This window comes from Notechis scutatus, chromosome 1 (assembly GCF_049901735.1).
Source record: "Notechis scutatus isolate UNSWTSFEM ecotype Mainland chromosome 1, rNotScu1.2, whole genome shotgun sequence".
In the NCBI taxonomy this organism is placed as follows: domain Eukaryota; kingdom Metazoa; phylum Chordata; class Lepidosauria; order Squamata; family Elapidae; genus Notechis; species Notechis scutatus.
In genome coordinates this window covers 173,496,482-173,515,277 of record NC_142009.1, presented here as the reverse complement: position 1 = coordinate 173,515,277, position 18,796 = coordinate 173,496,482, and the positions used below count along the sequence as shown (strand labels likewise).

General features: G+C 38.7%; 1 protein-coding gene across 1 annotated transcript in view; it reads right to left on the bottom strand.

Annotated features, from left to right (window-relative positions):
• FLACC1 (flagellum associated containing coiled-coil domains 1) overlaps positions 1-15,633 on the bottom strand; it is a 42,313-nt gene extending 26,680 nt beyond the window's left edge. Inside the window, exons 1-3 of the mRNA XM_087950211.1 lie at positions 15,501-15,633; positions 11,665-11,733; positions 9,588-9,645 (exon numbers count right to left, since the gene is read on the bottom strand). Of these exons, the coding sequence (XP_087806337.1) occupies positions 9,588-9,645; positions 11,665-11,733; positions 15,501-15,604 (231 nt within the window). The 5' untranslated portion in view covers positions 15,605-15,633. The remainder of the gene's footprint in view (positions 1-9,587; positions 9,646-11,664; positions 11,734-15,500) is intronic.
• Between the last annotated feature and the right edge of the window lie 3,163 nt (positions 15,634-18,796).

Below are 18,796 nucleotides of genomic sequence, written 5' to 3'. Positions count from 1 at the left end.
TTTGCCGGGAGAGGATCATCCTGCCTGTTCAGACACAGAGTCATCCAATATGGAATCATTCAGAACATTATTGCAAGGTCCAAAAGAAAAACCAAAATTCCAAACTGCTCACATAACAAAATTTAAATATTAACAAATGAAAACAAATGGTCACTTAGTTAAAAATTAGATAACAATGAAATTGTGATAAAATAGAAATGAAACCAATAGAATAGAATAGAATTGTGATTAGACATATGAGGAATTTGTCTCCAGTGCATAAGCTCTCAGTGTACATACAGCAATAGCGATAGATAATTACCATAGCCATTGTAAAAATACATTCATCATAAAACATTAGATACAACACTGTGATGGCATGTGATGGCCTCCTCCATCACCTCTGGAGCCACACTTCCACTCCCTGTTGGCTGTTCCTCCTCTTCCTCAGAGTCAGTCTCCACCAGAGGCATGACACTATCCCCCCTGCAGGGCCCCTCCCCCGGGACCAGGCGGACGAGGACGTTGAGGAAACCAAGCATGGAAGTTATGGACCAAATGAGGAGCATGAACATCAGTGGCATCGACCCAGGTGAAGTCCTCTGGTCCATAACCTTTCCATGCCACCAAATACTGAAATCGGCCCCGCAACTGCCATGAATCTCGGATGCTATCCACTTCGTACTCTGCCTCTCCCTGAGGGGCTACTGGGTCCAGTGGTAGTGGAGCTGTGGAGCGGGCTATGTGGGCTGTCGCCCGATACAGGGAGCGATGAAAAACAGGATGGATATGCATGGTCCGTGGCAGGGAGAAACGAAAAGCCACAGGATTGATCACCGCCTCAACCGGAAAAGGTCCCAAGTAATGGTGATTGAGCTTTTTTGATGGCTGCGTCGTCAGTATCGAATAGAGAGCCACACCTGATCGCCTACCGCTAAAGGCAGAATATCAACGATGTCGGTCTGCAAAGCGTTTGTAGTCCTCCTTGGCTCTCTCTAGTTGGTCTCGGACCATGTGGTGCATAGCTTTTAACTCCTGCAAGAATGTATCTACTGCCGGAACTGGGGAGTCAGACAGGGCTAAAGGAAAAAGTCGTGGATGAAAACCATAGTTGGCAAAGAATGGGGACACATGGGTGGATGCATGTTGAGCATTGTTGTAAGCAAATTCTGCTACCAGCAGCACTTCCGCCGAATTGTCTTGTTAAGTATTGCTGAAACAGCAGAGGTACTGCTCCAAAATAGCATTCATCTCTCTGTCCCCCCATCAATTTTGGGGTGATGGGTGGACGACAGACATGCCTGAACCTGCAGTTTCGCGAGTAGCGTCTGCCAGAGGCGTGCCATAAATTGTACCCCCTGATCTGATATTATTCGGTTTGGTAACCCATGCAACCGGAATACATGGGAGATAAACAACTGGGCCGTTATCTGGGCTATAGGAAGGCCCGCAAACGGAATAAAGTGGGCCATTTTAGTCAACATATCCGCCACCACCAAAATGGTTGTAGCACCCTTCAATGGTGGCAAATCAGTAATGAAGTCCAATGAAACTGCCCCCCAAGGTCTTTCTGGCATGGGTAATGGCTGCAAAAGACAAGGAGCATACTTGGCTTATTGACAGATCCCACAGGATGCCACATATCCCATCACATCATGCTTAAGTCTCGGCCACCAAAATGTCCTTGAGATGAGGTGCAGTGTTTTGAACACCCCAAAGTGTCCTGCCGCAGGACTATCATGACATTGACGTAAGATAAGGCCACGAAGAGGACCTCCAGGCACGTAAATGTGATCACGGAACTGCAACAGGTCCCCAATATATGCCCAAGGAGTCTCTTGTCTCCCATTCTCATCCAATTCACAACGCAGAGTGGCCACAAATGGATCCTGTCGCTGTGCCTCCTGAATCCTCACTCAAATGTTCACAGCTTCCTCTGTGGCCACAAACCGCTACAAAGGAATCACTGTCTGGAGCAAGATTTTGTCCTCCCTTTGGGTATACTCAGGCTTCTGGGACAATGCATCAGCATGTTGATTCTCCCCACTTGGAACATAGGTCACCAACTCTGCAGGTCTATCCAAGTCCATGGCCGTAATCACACCCCCTACATAGGAACACAAGCAATGGTTGGCACACTTCCTATCAAGAAATTGCACAGTTCCAGACGACCAGACAATCTGTGGATCATGGGCCTGTAATCACTCCAAACCCAGCACCACCTGAAAATGAGGTATTGCGACAACATAGAACACGGCTTCCTCCACATGCTGCTCAATACACATGTGAAGGGGTTTGGTTGCAGCAACCACAGGTCCTGAACAAAGGAGCCGACCATCAATCGTCTCCACCATTACTGGTGGGGACACCTGTTGCTGGGGAATGAACCACTGCTCGACAAAATGAGCATCCATTAAATTGGCTGTGGCCCCTGAGTCGACCAAGGCTTGGATCTCCACCGTTCCATGGCCAGGAGCAAACATACTCACTGTCAGCACAAGATGCTTCACCAATGATGACTGGGGCAGAGATGTCAAAGATGTCAAAGATGGCAAGGATGGCAAGGATGGTGAAGATGGTGGGCCTAGGGACTTTGAAACCTGATCTACAGACCCCTGTAGGCTGGGCAATACTTGTTTCCCGCCACCACTGACGTCGCTGCTGTGAATGTCTTAACAGGATACTTGGCCGCAAAATGGCTTCGATTGCCACAATAGAAACATAACCCATCACAACAACGCCTATCCTTTTCTACTTGGGTCAGGTGAAGGTGGGCAGCCCCCAACTTCATGGACTCTTCCAAAGGCACTTCCACCAGGGGTGCTGTCTTACTGGGAACAAATGCAGTCTCCATCAGTCGTCGCACCCATGACTGCTGAAGCCTAGCATCACTACGAAGACACAGATGCATGAGCTCCTGAAGGGTGTGAGAGCATTCAGTGCGCGCCAACTTGTCCAGGAGCTCCAACGACAAACCCTCCTTGAATTGGTCTAACAGTGCTGCCTCATTCCATTGTACATCCTGGGCGACCACCTGAAAGCTAGCAATATAATCCATGAGCGAGCCACGCCCCTGCTTCAACTCTCTCAAATGTCTGTTTGCTGTTTGGCTCTGAAGAGGGTCTTCAAACATGGCCTGAACTGACAGCAAAACTTGGCATAATTGTCCAACACTTGGTTGGGCTGGGTCAACAGAGGCGTCGCCTAACGTGCTGCAGAGCCTGACAATAAACTAATCAAAAACCCCACCTTATCCCGGTCAGTGGAGAAGTCCTCTGGCTGAAGGCTCATATAAAGTTGGCACTGCCCAAAAAATGCTGGAAATTGGGACAGTGATCCGTCAAATTTATCTGGCACCGCTACCGGACATTTACGGCGTGGCCAGACAGCTTGCATCTGCGCAACCTGTGCAGTCAAAAGAGCCACTTGCTGGCTTAACTGGATGATGTCTGCTCTGAGCTGATCCGTGGTCACCCCACAAAAAGCAGAAACAAGTTGAAGGTGTGGCTGGAGACAAAATGTGATGACCCAGAGTATATCAGAAATATACAACAGGGATTTCCGGTCTGCAGCGCTTTGGAGCAGGCAGGAATCCATGACTGTGCGCGGTTTCTGCCTGTGTTCACTGCCCGAGTGCCCCGAGCCATTTGGCTTCGGGGCTAAGCCACCTCCATAGAAGGTGGTGAAGACAGGGGGGGTCTGGCAGGGTCGAGAGACATCGCACCTCTCTTCCTTAGCCAGCTAAACCCCCTTTTCCAAAGGTAGCTGAGCGGCGGTCAGCAATGGCCGCCACATAGAAGAGCTCAGCCGGAAAAAGAAAGTGCAGGAGGAGCTGTCAAGAAATGAAAGTGATCTTTGCTGACCGGGACAAAGTAACAGTGAAAGTACCCTGGAATTTAAAGCTTATTAAAGATACATTGTGTCCAGAATGTGTCAAGCGGCGAATGGAAATTAAAGGAAAAACTTTTAGTCTTTTCACTCTCCTTCCGAACGTGACAGCGATAGAACTTTAAGAGAAATCGGAAAACTCGCATTGGAGGTATGGATTTCTGAATATTTAAAGGAAAATCTTTTTGCTGTAAGTGGGAAGGGAGAGGAAAAAAAATTGGAGCAGAATTTAAACAAGGAGGAGACTGCCTAGAATTTTAAAGAGCTATTGAATATTAATAAGACTTCTAAAAGATATATCTTAATTGGAACTTTTTGATCAAACAGCAACCCCAGAAAGAGAAATGGAAGAAAGAAAAAAGTATTAAAAGAAATAGTTTATTTGGATTGTTTGGTGACTTTGGAACTCTTGGGAATTATTTTTGATTAAAAGCACTCGGGTGGTTGTTTTGGAAAAAAATTCTTTCTCTTTACAATGGCATCGCTTGTGGATGAATTAAAAACTGAATATCAAAAATATAAAAAAGAAGAACAAGATGGGAAAGATACTTTGGGCACTCTTTTTCAATTTTTAGAAATGGCGGTATGTACCTATGAAAAATTGACTGCGCAGCAGGACGACTGGGATAAAGAAGAAGCCATCTTTGATGAACAAATGATCCTATTTGGGGAGGAGGAGAAAGAGGAAAAGAAAAAGGGGATTTTAAGGCCTGAAAAAACAACCAAAAAAGAGAAAAATGAGGTGAAAGGTGGATACAACGTTAGAAAACAACAGGAAGGGGGAAAGCAGAAGAAGAAAAGGGAGGAGGAGGAGAGACAAAGGGGTAAAAAGGGCAAGGAGAAGAATAAGCAAGGGAGAAAGGAAGGGATGAGAAGCCTTAATGGTGGGAAGCAAGATTTAAAGAAACAAAATTCATTTAGGGACAATGGGTAAATTTAATTGAAAAAGGGATTCTGTAAGGTACATAAGATTGTGTTTTTATATGTGTATTTAGAAAAAAATGTTTAAGATATAAATGAGTATTAATATGTATGATTAGTTTTTTAATGGCATTGATAGTGGTCTTATATACTTATAAATATGTTTTGTTGTTGTTGTTGCTGTTCTTTTCTTATAAAATACATTGTGTAATTTTAGAATGTACTAAACAGAATCCCAATATAAGTTAAGTGTTATATTAAGTATTATTAAGTTAGGAGAAAGAGTTAAAGGCGTCATACTCCAATCAGTGTACAGGAGAAGTTTGTTTAAAGAGAAAAGATGAATGGATAGCTGGAAATAGAACAGACAAAGAATGATAAGTATTATGATTTGAACTGAGATGAGATAAATAAAATAAAATCAAGAAAGATAAAAGGGGGAAGAAGCTATATAGAAAATTGAAAATGGTAACAAGATATGGAATGGCATATAAAATGAATATGATTTTTGAATTTCTGTCTGTACGAAGAGTTTTAACCCGGGATCAAGCAACTTTCAGAAAATATGTTTTATGTTTTTATGTTTTACGTTTTGTTTGTTTGTGTATTGTTCTTGATTTGTTTAAAAAAAAAAAAAAGAAATATACAACAAAACCCAAAACGTAACTAAAAGTCCTTTAATGCCTTCAACTTGGCTTCACTGTTTAATTGTTCACAGTGGAGGAGTAAACTATTTTCAAAATAACATTTGAAAAGAAAGAAACAGTTCAAATTCAAAGAGCCGATAACAAAGCAAAAACTAAAAACAAACCACACTGAATAAAGTTCCCTGACAGACCAGGATAGATAATTGCCAACTTCAGGAAGATAACCAAGTACAGTCCGTTGGAAGAACGTCAACCAAGGTAAACCTTCTTTAGGAATAAAACACTAATTTGTCTCCAGCATCTGTTAGCACGCAGGTCCATATTCTTATGCAAATCTCACACCTGCAACCCATGAAGAGGATCATGGCCCTCTCCTCCTGAGTAGACCACATTTTACCCTGATCCTCTCCTCCCTGCGTGCCCTAGGATGGATAGGGGATGGGCCTGGGTCCTTCTCTGACTGCTCAGCCGGCCTCTGCCCTTCCCCAGCCTCCTCCACCACCTCTGGAGCCATACTTCCACTCCCTGTTGGCTGTTCCTCCTCTTCCTTAGAGTCAGTCTCCAACAGGGGCATGACACAACACTTAGTGATAGTCATGAATACTAAATAAGCGATCAACATACTAGGATACTAATTGAACAATTTAAATTGTAAGATACAAGCAACAAGTTATACCGTAGTCATGCAGTAAGAAGATAAGGTGATAGGTAACTAACAACAACAACAACAACAATAATAATAACTTTATTATCATTGTACGTATATACACAGTATACATACAACAAAATTCACATAACACCCAGAGACCAGACCCAACATGCACACACACATGACAATCCCCAAACACACCCCCACCTGCCAAAGTTCCCCACCCCCTAAAAACACACAAGCATCCATACAACAGACTAAGTAATACTACCCAACAGCCCACTCATGGTGGTCCTTAAGTTCATTGTTAAGTGCAATTATAGCTCTGGGATAAAAACTGTTCAGAAAACATGTGGTCTGAGTTTTAATTGTTCTGTATCTTCTGCCAGAAGGCAACAGTTCATAAAGATTGTAAGCAGGATGGGAAGAGTCTCTGAGAGTGTTGTGCAACTTCCTCAAACAGCGAGGATGCAAAGATGTCATCCAGGGTTGGTAGCTGGAACCCAATGATTCTGGGCAGTTTAATGATTCTCTGCAGAGGTTTTTAATCCGCTACAGACCATACAAGAATGCCGTATGTCAGGACACTCTCAATGGTGCTGCGGTAGTAGGACAGAAATAGATGCTGAGATAGATTTATCTTCCTGAGCATTCTCAGGAAGTACAGCCTCTTCTGTGCTTTCTTTACAAGCATGTTAGTATTCATAGTCCATGAGAGGTCCTCCGAGAGATAAGTCCCCAGAAAATTAAAACTACCAACCCTCTCCACCTCCTTGCCATTTATGTACAATGGTAAATGTACATCTCTCTTCCTCCTGAAGTCAATTATAAGTTCTTTAGTTTTTTTGGTATTAAGTGTGAGATTATTTTCTTTACACCACAGTGTCACCCTTATACTTCCTTTCTATAAGCAGACTCATTATTCTTATTAATGAGCCCACCACTGTCGTGTCATCTGAAAATTTGATAATTGCATTGGCATTATACAATGGGGTGCAATCATGTGTGTACAAAGAATAAACTCTGCAGCGCAGTCTCTAACAGCTCGTCCCATGATTCTATCTGGCCCAGCTGCCTTCCAGGTGTTAATATTCTGGAAAGCACGTCTCACATCATAAATCTGCAGTAGAAGTGGTTGTCTATCGATGGTAGATGTTAGTGGTGTACTATCAGTGGTAGATGCTGGAATGATGGTGGTTCCTGTTTCCACCTCAAAGCAGCTGAAGAATTTATTTAGCTGCTGAGCCAAAGAATCACTACTGCTACACAAACTATTTTTGTTTCTCTGCCCTGTAATTTGTCTCTGACCTTGCCATATCCGATTAGAGTCCGAGCTATCAAAAAGATGTTCAATCCTCCATCTGTACGTAGCTTTAGCGTCCCTGATGCCCTTTTTCAATTTAGCTCTTGCCTTGCTGTACTGTAGCACAAGTAATCGGGATTACTTTCTTTCTGAAATTTGGTTTCAGAAAAAAAACTATCCTGTAATCTGCAACTCTTACACTGCAAAAACATATGGACGACACAACTCGACCAGGGCAAAGCAATAGACGCAATCTACATAGACTTCTGTAAAGCCTTTGATTCAGTGGTACACGACAAACTACTCCTAAAAATAAAATCCTATGGTATCTCTGGACAACTGAATAACTGGATAGAAGCATTCCTGTCAAACAGACAACAAATGGTAAAAATTGGGAACGTCCTATCAAACTCTGTACCTGTCAATAGTGGTGTCCCCCAAGGCAGTGTTCTAGGACCAACTCTCTTCATACTCTACATAAATGACCTCTGCGATCATATTAAGAGCAATTGCGTTCTTTTAGCTGATGATGTAAAGCTGTTCAATACCACAGACAATACTGCTACCCTACAAAAAGATCTCGACTATGTATCAGAATGGTCAAACAAATGGCAACTTCAAATCTCAACAAATAAATGCTCTGTCTTACATATTGGCAAAAAAAATCAGAAAATAAAATACAAGCTGAATAGTCAAGATCTTGTTGATGACCCAAGCTCTGTAAAGGACCTTGGAATACTCACCTCTAATGATCTAAGTGCTAGAGCCCACTGCAACTACATATCCAAAAAGGCATTAAAAGTTGTTAACCTAATCCTACGTAGCTTTTTCTCTGGTAATATCACACTACTAACCAGAGCATACAAAACATTTGCTAGACCAATACTCGAATACAGTTCATCAGTCTGGAACCCACATTACATATCTGATATAGCACAATTGAGAAAGTCCAGAAATATTTCACAAGAAGAGTTCTCCACTCCTCCACTCGCTGTAGAATACCTTATGCCACCAGACTTGAAATTCTGGAACTAGAAAACCTTGAATTATGCCGTCTTCGGTCTGATTTAAGCATGGTATATAAAATCATACATTGCAATGTCCTACCTGTCAATGAATACTTCAGCTTCAACCATAACAACACAAGAGCACACAATAGATACAAACTCAATGTTAACCGCACCAAACTTGATTGCAGGAAATATGACTTCAGCAATAGAGTAGTCAATGTCTGGAATACTCTACCCGACTCTGTAGTTTCTTCCCCAAACCCCAAAAACTTTAACCTTAAACTGTCTACTATTGACCTCACCCCTTTCCTAAGAGGTCTGTAGGGGGCGTGCATAAGCGCACCAACGTGCCTACCGTCCCTGTCCTATTGTTTCTCTTATTCTTCTTTTATTTTTCTTATATGTACCCATTTCATGTATTCACAACTATGTATACACTTATACTTATTATCTTGTAAACAATTGGCAAATCAAATAAATAGAATAAATAGAATAAATAAAAAATAAATAAGATGAGAATAAGGATGGTAATACTGCCTTTCTAGATAGTTAGACAGTGTTGTGGGAATTAGTTGTTTAGCAGAGTGATGGCATGGGAGAAATATCTATCTTGTGTCTAGTATGTTGGGAAAGTGAAGGAGGGAAAGACTGGAATGTTAATTTGAGAAATAAATATCTTCAGCAGGATTAGATAAGAATGGGAATAAGGATGAGAAATTAAGAAATAAAAGGGCATTATAATTATTAATAATACCATCATTAGCCCATGCCACAAGATCTTAGGATCTGAGAACCAGACCAGAACATTATTGGATGAAAGACTTCATTCTGATTATCAAAGAAGGAGCTATATAGTCAGAAGCAAAGTAGATATCTGACCTTAATCATTAAATTCTTATTCTGTGGGATAAGGATTTTTTCCCTTATGTTTCTACTTTACAAGGGTTTTACTTTTCAAGACAAGGATGTTGCACGGATGGAGGAAAGAGATTAAAATAGCCTTCCTTAACTTGGCAACCTCCAGATATGTAAAAGTATGACTGCCATAATCACATTCTGACTGATCATTGTGAAATGTATAAACCCACACATCTAGAGGGCATTAGTTTGGAAAAAGCTGGGTTAAAGCATTCATATTCCAAGTACCATCATAATGCATACAAAAATAACAAGTAATATATTTTACTTACATCTTGAGGCTCTCTGCTTCTTAATGGTTGCACATAAGTTTTGGCGGAAAATTTCACTCTGGAAGGAAAAAATAGGATTATTTAGACTACCAAGGAGATAAAGGCATGTGTCAAAAATTTGATCTCAATTATACTTTGGTAAGCACTTTTTGTATCCTCTACAAATGCAAACTTGGTATGTAAACTTTAAAAGGACATACTATGAAAAATATATACTGTAGTGCTTCATTATTTTTCCTAATAAGATAAGAAATCTATTTTCTCTCATCCTACCATAAATGTGTCATTCTTGAATTGCAACATAATCCGTCAGAAAATTGCATAAGAATTTGCTTAACATTTTTGTTGAAGATGTTTTTTTCTGATTTTAGAGTCCAGTCATTATTAACAAATGCTTTCTTCAACATTGCAGGAAACTAATTTAATTTCACATTTTATAAGGACAAGCAAGAGCATACAAAGGCTGGAATAATTTGAGAGAGAGCTAGCATCTTGTTTAGAACATCCGTTCATCTTAAGCATTGTACAAAAGGCTTTAGCTAGTGGCCTTCTGAGGATTGTGAAGCTGAACTAATAGTTTTATTTTGATGTGAAAATCTCATTCTGGAAAGAAAATGTAAGGTTATTTAAAATACTATGGCAACAAAACTGTTTTGCTTAGGGACTCCTGTCAAAACCAGGACCTTCTGCATAAAAATAGAAAAGACATGTATTTTAGAAATTCATGAGAAAATGCTTACAAAGATTTCAGCATAGAAAAATCAAGGAATCATGGAAGCTTCCTTCAAAGAAATTAAAAGAATTAAATACATAATAATTAAAGTACAATCAGTACTACCTATAAAAGAGCTTGGTATTTTACCCTTTTCTCTTTAACAGACTTTTTTATGAAGAAAAAGAGAAAAGAATGAAATAGCATTAAAAAATATAGAAAGATTATGGTGTCCAGATCAGAGGTGGTATTCAGAGGTGGTGTTCTGACCAGTTCTGGAGAACCGGCAATGGAAGTTTTGAGTCGTCGGAGAACTGGCAAATACCACCTCTGACTGGCCCCGCCCTGATCTATTCTCTGCCTCCCGAGTCCCAGCTGATCGGCTGGGTCTTCTTTTGTTGCCCTGTACAGGAGAACGGAGCTGGAAAGCAGGTTAATGGGGTGAGTAGGGAATGGGGATTTTACAGTATCCTTCCCCTGCCATGCCCAACCAAGCCACACCCACCAAGCCACACCCACAGAACCGATAGTAAAAAAAATTTGAATCCCACCACTGGTCCAGATCCTTCCTAAAATTCCCAATGTGCCAGCAATAACACAAAAAGAAATTCTCATCCACAACCACTTCTGCAGAAACAATTAAGAGCGTATTGAAGGACACTGTCATTACTTTGTTGCTTTTACAATTAAATTTGTTCCTCCAAGACAAGACAAATTCCTTCTGTGTCTTATCACACTTGGCCAATAAAGAAATCATTCATTCATTCATTCAATTGGCCTCCAAGCTAGGACCAGCAAATTTAAAAATGGATTCTGAATAGGGGGACAAATTGGCCTGGCTTCAATTAATATAGTATCAGATCTGAGTAAAATGGGAAAGAACTCTGATAAAATATTAAGAGCAATAGTACCATCAGGATTTGTCAAAAATTAAAATATTCTGCACTACAATGCAGGATATTCTGTACATATCATTGGGCTGACATAGTAAACGCAGCATACTGGAACACGTTTGCAGTAGAGAGTAGATTACCCTGAATTTCTATACTGGAATCAGTGTTTGGAATGAGCAGCATAATAGACAATTTTGTAAATGGTAATATATTTTTCATCAACTGGTCATCTGCTCCCACGTGCATGCATCTTTTATATGTAATGGACTTCAGATTGATTGTGGCATCACATCCTTTCTGGACATACAGACTGACACAGATGTGTCAAGAATGGCAGAAAGAGTATCTTGTTTGATTATGTGCTCTGAAGAATACTGATGAAAAACAATTTAATATTCCCAGCATACAGATAAGGTTTTATATCTTGCACATTCCTTACTTTTGCATTTATCTCCAAGCACAAGAGACTTACCTAGAAGTGTTTGAAGGATTTAACTGGACTTTGGACTGGTCTTTAAGGATCCCTCCGGCTGATGTTTTTCTAATGTGGAAAAAAACACTGTTTAGAAAATTAATACTTTGTTCAAATGTCAAGTCTAAAATGCAATTGGTTTTTAAATCTCACCAGTATTTCTGAGTGTTTTTGACTTGAATAGATAACATCTATTACTAAATTATAGATTTGTTCTCTCTAGCACACAGCAATATTACATTGTTCATTACAATTTGGCAAATCTTATGATAGTCCCCTACAGGGGCCTGGGAACATGTGACAGTAAGTGTAGTAATAGGTTGTGCGTCTGACTGAGCATTTGAAGCTTTTCTTTAGATTAAATTGTAGTTGAAATGAGCAATATATGCAGAGCTACAGTGTGTGTAAGAGCTGGGGCATCAGGTAGAATGAAAAGTTCAGCAAAACAGATTGGGGAAAATTAGCTGTCATGAAGTGATACACAGCACAATATTATATATGCTGCTTTAGAGAGACACACAATGAAGTGGTACAGACTTGCTAGCATAAATAGTGATTTGTGATCCAAATTTGCACATCGGTGAAAGAGTGTATTCTCCTCACTTCTGTCTGCCCGACACATGCAAGGAAGGGCAAATAACAATACCGAAGGAGAAATAGTGAATTAACAAAGTAACATTAAGGTATGCCTGAATCTAATTTTTACCACTTTCTCCTAAAATCTAGATGTATCGGTGTAAGTCCATGCCCCTTTGTCATAGCAATACATATTACTTTAAGTCATTGATGCAGATAAGAAACCTAGCATGGAAATGAGGTTCTAGGAATGAATGCACTGTTTAGTAGTTTTTTGTTATTTTACATACTGTTAAATATCTAAACACTATTTAACAACATATTAATATGCCTATTATTTAAAATGAAGTGAACTATTGAATGAAGAGTCAACAACAGTTGTATCTTTAGTTCATCTTGCAAGCCATAGTAATTGATCTCATTCCGCTAATGATTTTTATTTAATGTTTAGACATTAGGAAATAAAGCAGAATAACAAAACAGAATAACAGAATTGGAAGCAACCTTGGAGATCTCTAACCCAATTCCCTGCTCAAGCAGGAGACCCTATAGCAGGAGACCTTATACCATTTCAGACAAATGGCTTGTTCAAACTCTTCTTAAAAAGCCTCCAGCGATGGAGCACTGACAGGCAAGCTGTTCCACTGGTTTTAACAGTTCTGTCAGGAAATTTCTCCTCAGTTCTAGGTTGCCTCTCTCCTTGATTAGTTTCCGTCCATTGTTTATTGTCTTACCTTCTGGTGCTTTGAAAATTAGGTTGAACACCTCTTCTTTGTGGTAGCCCCTTAAATACTGGAATACAGCTGTCACAAGACCCCTTGTCCGTCTTTTCTCTATACTAGATATGCCCAATTCCTGCAACTCTTCTTCATATGTTTTAGCCTCCAGCCCCCTAATCATCTTTATTGCTCTTTTATGCACTCTTTCCAGAGTCTCTACATCTTTTTTTATAATATGGTTAAAACTGGATGCAGTATTCTAAGTGTGGTCTTACTAAGCTTTATAAAACAGTACTAAACTTCACATGAATGTGATTATATCCTTCTGTTAATGCAATTTAGGATTGCATTGACTTTTTTGGCTGCTGCCACACACTGTTGGCTCATATTTAAGTGATTGTCCACTAGGACTCCAAAATCCCTCTACAGTTACTGCTATTGAGTCAGGTATCACCTAATCTGCACCTATTCATTTGGTTTTTCTTACCTAAGTAAGTAAACCTTATTTTCTCTATACTCAAAATTCATTTTGTTAGATAGGATCCAGTTCAAGTCTGCCAGGGGGATTGACTATCCCTGCCAGTTTATTATCACCTACAAACTTGATGTTTGTACAACCCCTTCTATTCCTCCCTCTAAATCATTTACAAAGATGTTGAAGATCAAGCTAAAACGGAACCTTGAATACCCTGCTGCTTACTTCCCTCCATGTTATGTAGTTCCATTAAGGACTATACCTTGAGTGCAGTTTGTCAGTCAGTTATAAATCCATCTGCTGGTGAGAGCAATAGCAATAATACTTAGACTTATATACCATTTTACAGTGCTTTACAGCCCTCTCTAAGTGGTTTTACAGAGTCAACATATTGCCTCCAACAATTTGGGTCCTCATTTTACCCACTTCGGAAGGATGGAAGGCTGAGTCAACCTTGAGCCTGGTGAGAGTTTAACTGCCAAATTGCAGCCAGCCAGCAGTCAGCAGAAGTAGCCTGCAGTACTGCATTCTAACCACTGTGCTACCACAGCTGTCTGTCCCACTTTTTTTTTAGCTTACCAAGAAATAGGTTGTGGTCTACTTTGTCAAATGCCTTACTGAAATCCAATGTCCACTGCATTTCACTGGTCCATGAATTTAGTCACTTTGTCAAAGATAACATTTGTTTGGCATGATCTGTTTTTGACAAAGCCATGTTGGGTTCTTTTTATAACTTTGCTTGCTTCTAGGTGTTCTGTTGCTTGATTATCTTCCCAGGTGTTGCTGTCAGACTGATTGGTCTGTAGTTTCCTGGATTGTCCACCCCCCCCACTTTTTTTTTTAAAGATGGGAACCACATCAGTTGTTTTCCAGTCCTCTTGTATTTCCCCAGTACTTCAGGATTTATGAAAGACATGGTTCAATGGTTCCGAGATCATGTGTGCCAACTTCGGTCTCAAAAGCTTCAGTCTCAAAACATAAACTGAGGGACACTCCTTTTAAACTTTTTTTTATATTTTAAAGTTATAATTACACAAAATATTTGATTTATTATTTATTAATATAATTTTACTAGATTTTATATGTAATCATTGTCACTTTTTGTAATCGACTTTGAATATTAGAATCACTTGGAATATTCAGAATCACTTGGAATCAGAAGCATATAAACTTAGTATATTATAGTTGTTCATACAGCCAATTAAATGTTTAGATGGGATTTGATATTTTTATCTACCCATCAAGTCTTTCCCAAGGACTTGGGATAGGCAAATATTGATGGTTGATGGTGTTAAAGCTATTGTCACAGGAAATAAACTATTCCAAGTATAGATGCTTTTTGCAATTGACTGATGGTGATTTTGTGAATGCCAATGGTTTTTAAGTAGTATTCCATAGGTTTTGAATTCCAGAATTCAGAATTACAGAAACAATTAATTTGATAGTTACATACATTCTATAAACTTCTACAAAGTTTATATCAGGAATCAATAATTTTTCCAGGCTCCATGTAAATCAAAAGGAACTCAATGAAGTCCTTGCCATTTATCTTGCTTAAAATTTATCAGGGGATGGGGTTCCTTGATGTTCTTATGAATCATGAGGATAACAATTTATGTTTTATATGGCAATATACTCTTTAACAGCTTTTTAGTGGTTCTGTTATGTGTGTATTTCTGTCAGAATCTTACGCAACAGTGTTGCTCTCAGCTTCCATAAGATCCAAATTTTCATATACTCTGTGGATGAAATGCTTCTTCCCTCTCACAAACTTTTCTATCAATTGTATATTATTTCTTCTCCCTCATAATCCAGTATTTAGTTACTTCTTAATGAATGTCTGGAGAGATGTCCTTGTGTCACTCTTAAACACATGGTGACTTTTCTGATTTGGAAGTTGGGTTGTTTTGGATTTCCCCAAACCAAAATATGGCATGGAGGCCCCCAAAACCCTCTCAGCCATTAACAAAAACACAAGAACACTATGGTTGTTCATTGATAGTCCAGCAACTGAAAAATTATTGACCTTTACAAGTATACAACTCCAACCCTCTACTTTTACTTACTTGGACTTCTGATTCAGTGAGCCTGCTTTAGTTTTTACAAGTTTTTTACCCTTTCCTTTCCAAGGATCCCAACAAGGGCAGTATAACAAGGGAGTTTGGGACATAATCTTCTGATCTTGAAAGTTGTATGTCAAGAAACCTGCAAGATGGAAGACAAAATACATGTTCATAATTTGAAGACTTATCCTCTCAACATGTGCATCTAAGGATGACAATGTATTTCCCTGATTTTAGATGATTAGATAAATAAAGAAATAGTTAAAAGTAGTATTTTCTTTTTTCTTTTCCCCCACTAAATTTGAAGGTTGCACCAAATTCCAGCTCATCTTCCTTTAAGGCACAGAGTGATTGAACTCTATGGGAATTGCATTTGGAAAGACATCATGAAAAGATTTTCAGCAGCAACTATTTTTTTAATGCTGAAATCAGAACATTTTCTATTGGGACTTATAGATAGCGAATTAGAAAAAAAAATGCTCTGAAAAGGTTGGTTTTGTATATGATTATTGCAGCAAAGTTATTATATGGACAAAGAGAAAATACTGAACTATCATAATGGAGGAATGGACTATGAAGATGATGGAATTTTCAGAAATAGCAACTAACCTGTTTGATCAGGATAATACAAGTACTTTTATTAGAGACTGAAAACCTTTTATGGATATTTACTGAAAATGTAAAAAAATAATTTATGATTTTCTGATTAAAAACAGTTGAATATGGGAAAAAGGAAACATAATGTAATTTTAAGGAGGGAGGTGTGAGGATCTGCTTGCTTGTAACTTCAGTGAAGAAGCTTGGAAGTTGTTTTTTTTATATATCTTTTTCTCTCATACTTTCCTTACTTTTTCACTTCACTTTATTTTCTTTAATCTTTATATTATGTTAAGCTTTTATATACGAGTTTAAAAAATATATATAATTTTCACTGAATTCCTTTTACAAAATTTTTTATACTGAACCTTTAGAAAAGGTCATCCATTCCAGAGGTGGCTTACAATATTTAATATACACAACAGAGTTCATTAGTTTTAAGTAAGAAAGCTTCCAAACATCAATTTAAAATACTGTGAGACTTTAGAAGCCTAAGCAAACTTTTAAATAGCTTTTGGAAACAGAAGAGGGTGTATGAAACCAATTATTTTAATTATAGATATATAAATCCACACCCACAGTGACCTGAATTCACCATTTCAGTGTCTGGAAACTTTGTGGAGCTGTGGGCACAAAAATATTATGTGCAGTTGCATAAAATGGCTACATTCTCACCTCCAGCCTGCCACTTTAACAATAAATACATAAAAGAAATTTTAATATTAAATAGTTTAAAGAACAGAGAAACTGGCAGATTCCAACTGAAAAAATAGTATTGGAAATCAGTCTGTTATTTTTGTTGCATTAGGAAATGACTAAATAATAGAAACAAGCCTCAAAATTGCAAGTTGGTCAACAGATGAATCTTTGCCCACCATCATTTCAGGTTGAAGAGGGAGGTTTACTGGCACTTAGACTGAGATCACCTGGGATGTCCCATTTAGTGGCTGGTTAATACAGAACATTTAAAACCAGTCCAGAGAAACTTACAACTGAACAGATTTTACTGCGTGAGGATGGCGTCCATTAAGGCTTGGAACTTCAGCATCCTTAGGGGATTTTAAGCTCTTCCTCGCCATGGAAACAGGTTTTCTGCGTACTGCCTTTCATTCTATTTTTAAAGGTACAGTACACAAAGCGATTTAGTCACACTTGTTTTTAAATTATTCCAAAGTAAAGAGGGTGCTCTAATACTGGATTTCCTGAACCATCTGCAGGTCAATCAGAGTATGCAATGAATTAAAAATAAGGGGGGGGGGCATTCTTAGTAAGTCATATGTCATATTCTGGCTTTTAAAACTCTGAAAAAGATAGTTTGTCATGTGATATCCTCAAAACCTATATAACTTGTACTGAGTATCATGTTGCACAGTATTAAATTTACTGCCAAAATTTAGGAAGCAAAATTGCACTAAGAATGTGGATAGTACAAAATGGTTGCCTAACCTTTTTTTGGCAATTCAATTCTGTAACATGCATTTGGTCTCTTCCAGGATAGCATTGAAGAGTATAATACACCTCGCAATCATTTAATTGTTCCAATTCTTTTCTTCCTTGCCAGTTTCACATAAATAAGGTGACCAGAGTTGCTTCTCCCCATTCTGGCCCATTTTGTCATTCCTCAATGCTTTTCAGTCTATTCACTGGCACTTCAGCTTTGAGACAGATCAGCAAACAAGCCATGTATCAGTTTTGTACCACACAATATAAACTATGAAAACTCGCTGGAGTATTCACCCTTACAATGAATACTAATAACTTATTTTCTTCTTTTTGTCTTAAGCTTGTTTTGATTTTCAAAGAGGCAGGTTGGAAGAGACAGGTTTCACTATGGCACTGTTAAAACAGAATTGACATCTTTTTTGTTTCCCGCTGTGTAAGAACATTTAATCAGGCATGTAAGGAAACAGAACAAATCAGTGAAGAGGCATCATTCAATTGTACAGCTGCTGATTAATTCAGTAATGTAAGTAAGGTCCAGAAATAATTCTGTGAAATCCAGCACATTATGCATCTTTAATAAATATTTTATGTTCATTAATATTCCTTTGTAAAAAAATAATAAGCTGGCATCATTTATAAGGCATAAAGAAGATACTGAATGACTTGTATCTGAGCAAAGTATAGTGAATACACACATACACACTCACTGTATGTAGACAATATAGTGCTGCCTTCTAATATCTTGAGTTTCTACTTTCTGTTATAGTCGTATGGTTGGTTTTTGCAGATAGTAGTCCAAAGCACCTGAAAATTACCACTGTTCTTATTCAATTTCTCCCAAATCACTATTTTTGATAGATGAGGAAAATGGAACATTGTTGATTCCTCCAGAATTTCTGAGCAGGCCATTATGCTATGCTTCTTGAGGGAATGGAAATTATTGGTACCTATTGAGGTATTCCCCGTTAGAATGAGTGCACTCAGGAAAACATAGTGAGAGTGGTGATGAATAACACACAACCAGCACACAGATACACTGAATAGTAAAATGTACGTTTTACTTCCTGTAAATGGGTAAACAAAGTCCAACAAACAGTCCAAATCATATGTGGTTAAAGCAGTTAGTATTCAAAATAATCAGTCCAGGGATAATCCATAAATGAAGTCTGTTAGGTATAACATTGATACCCAACAAGGTTTGGGTGGATAAATATATAAACTAAGGTATCATAGTTTAAGTGTTTGTAACTTTAAGCACC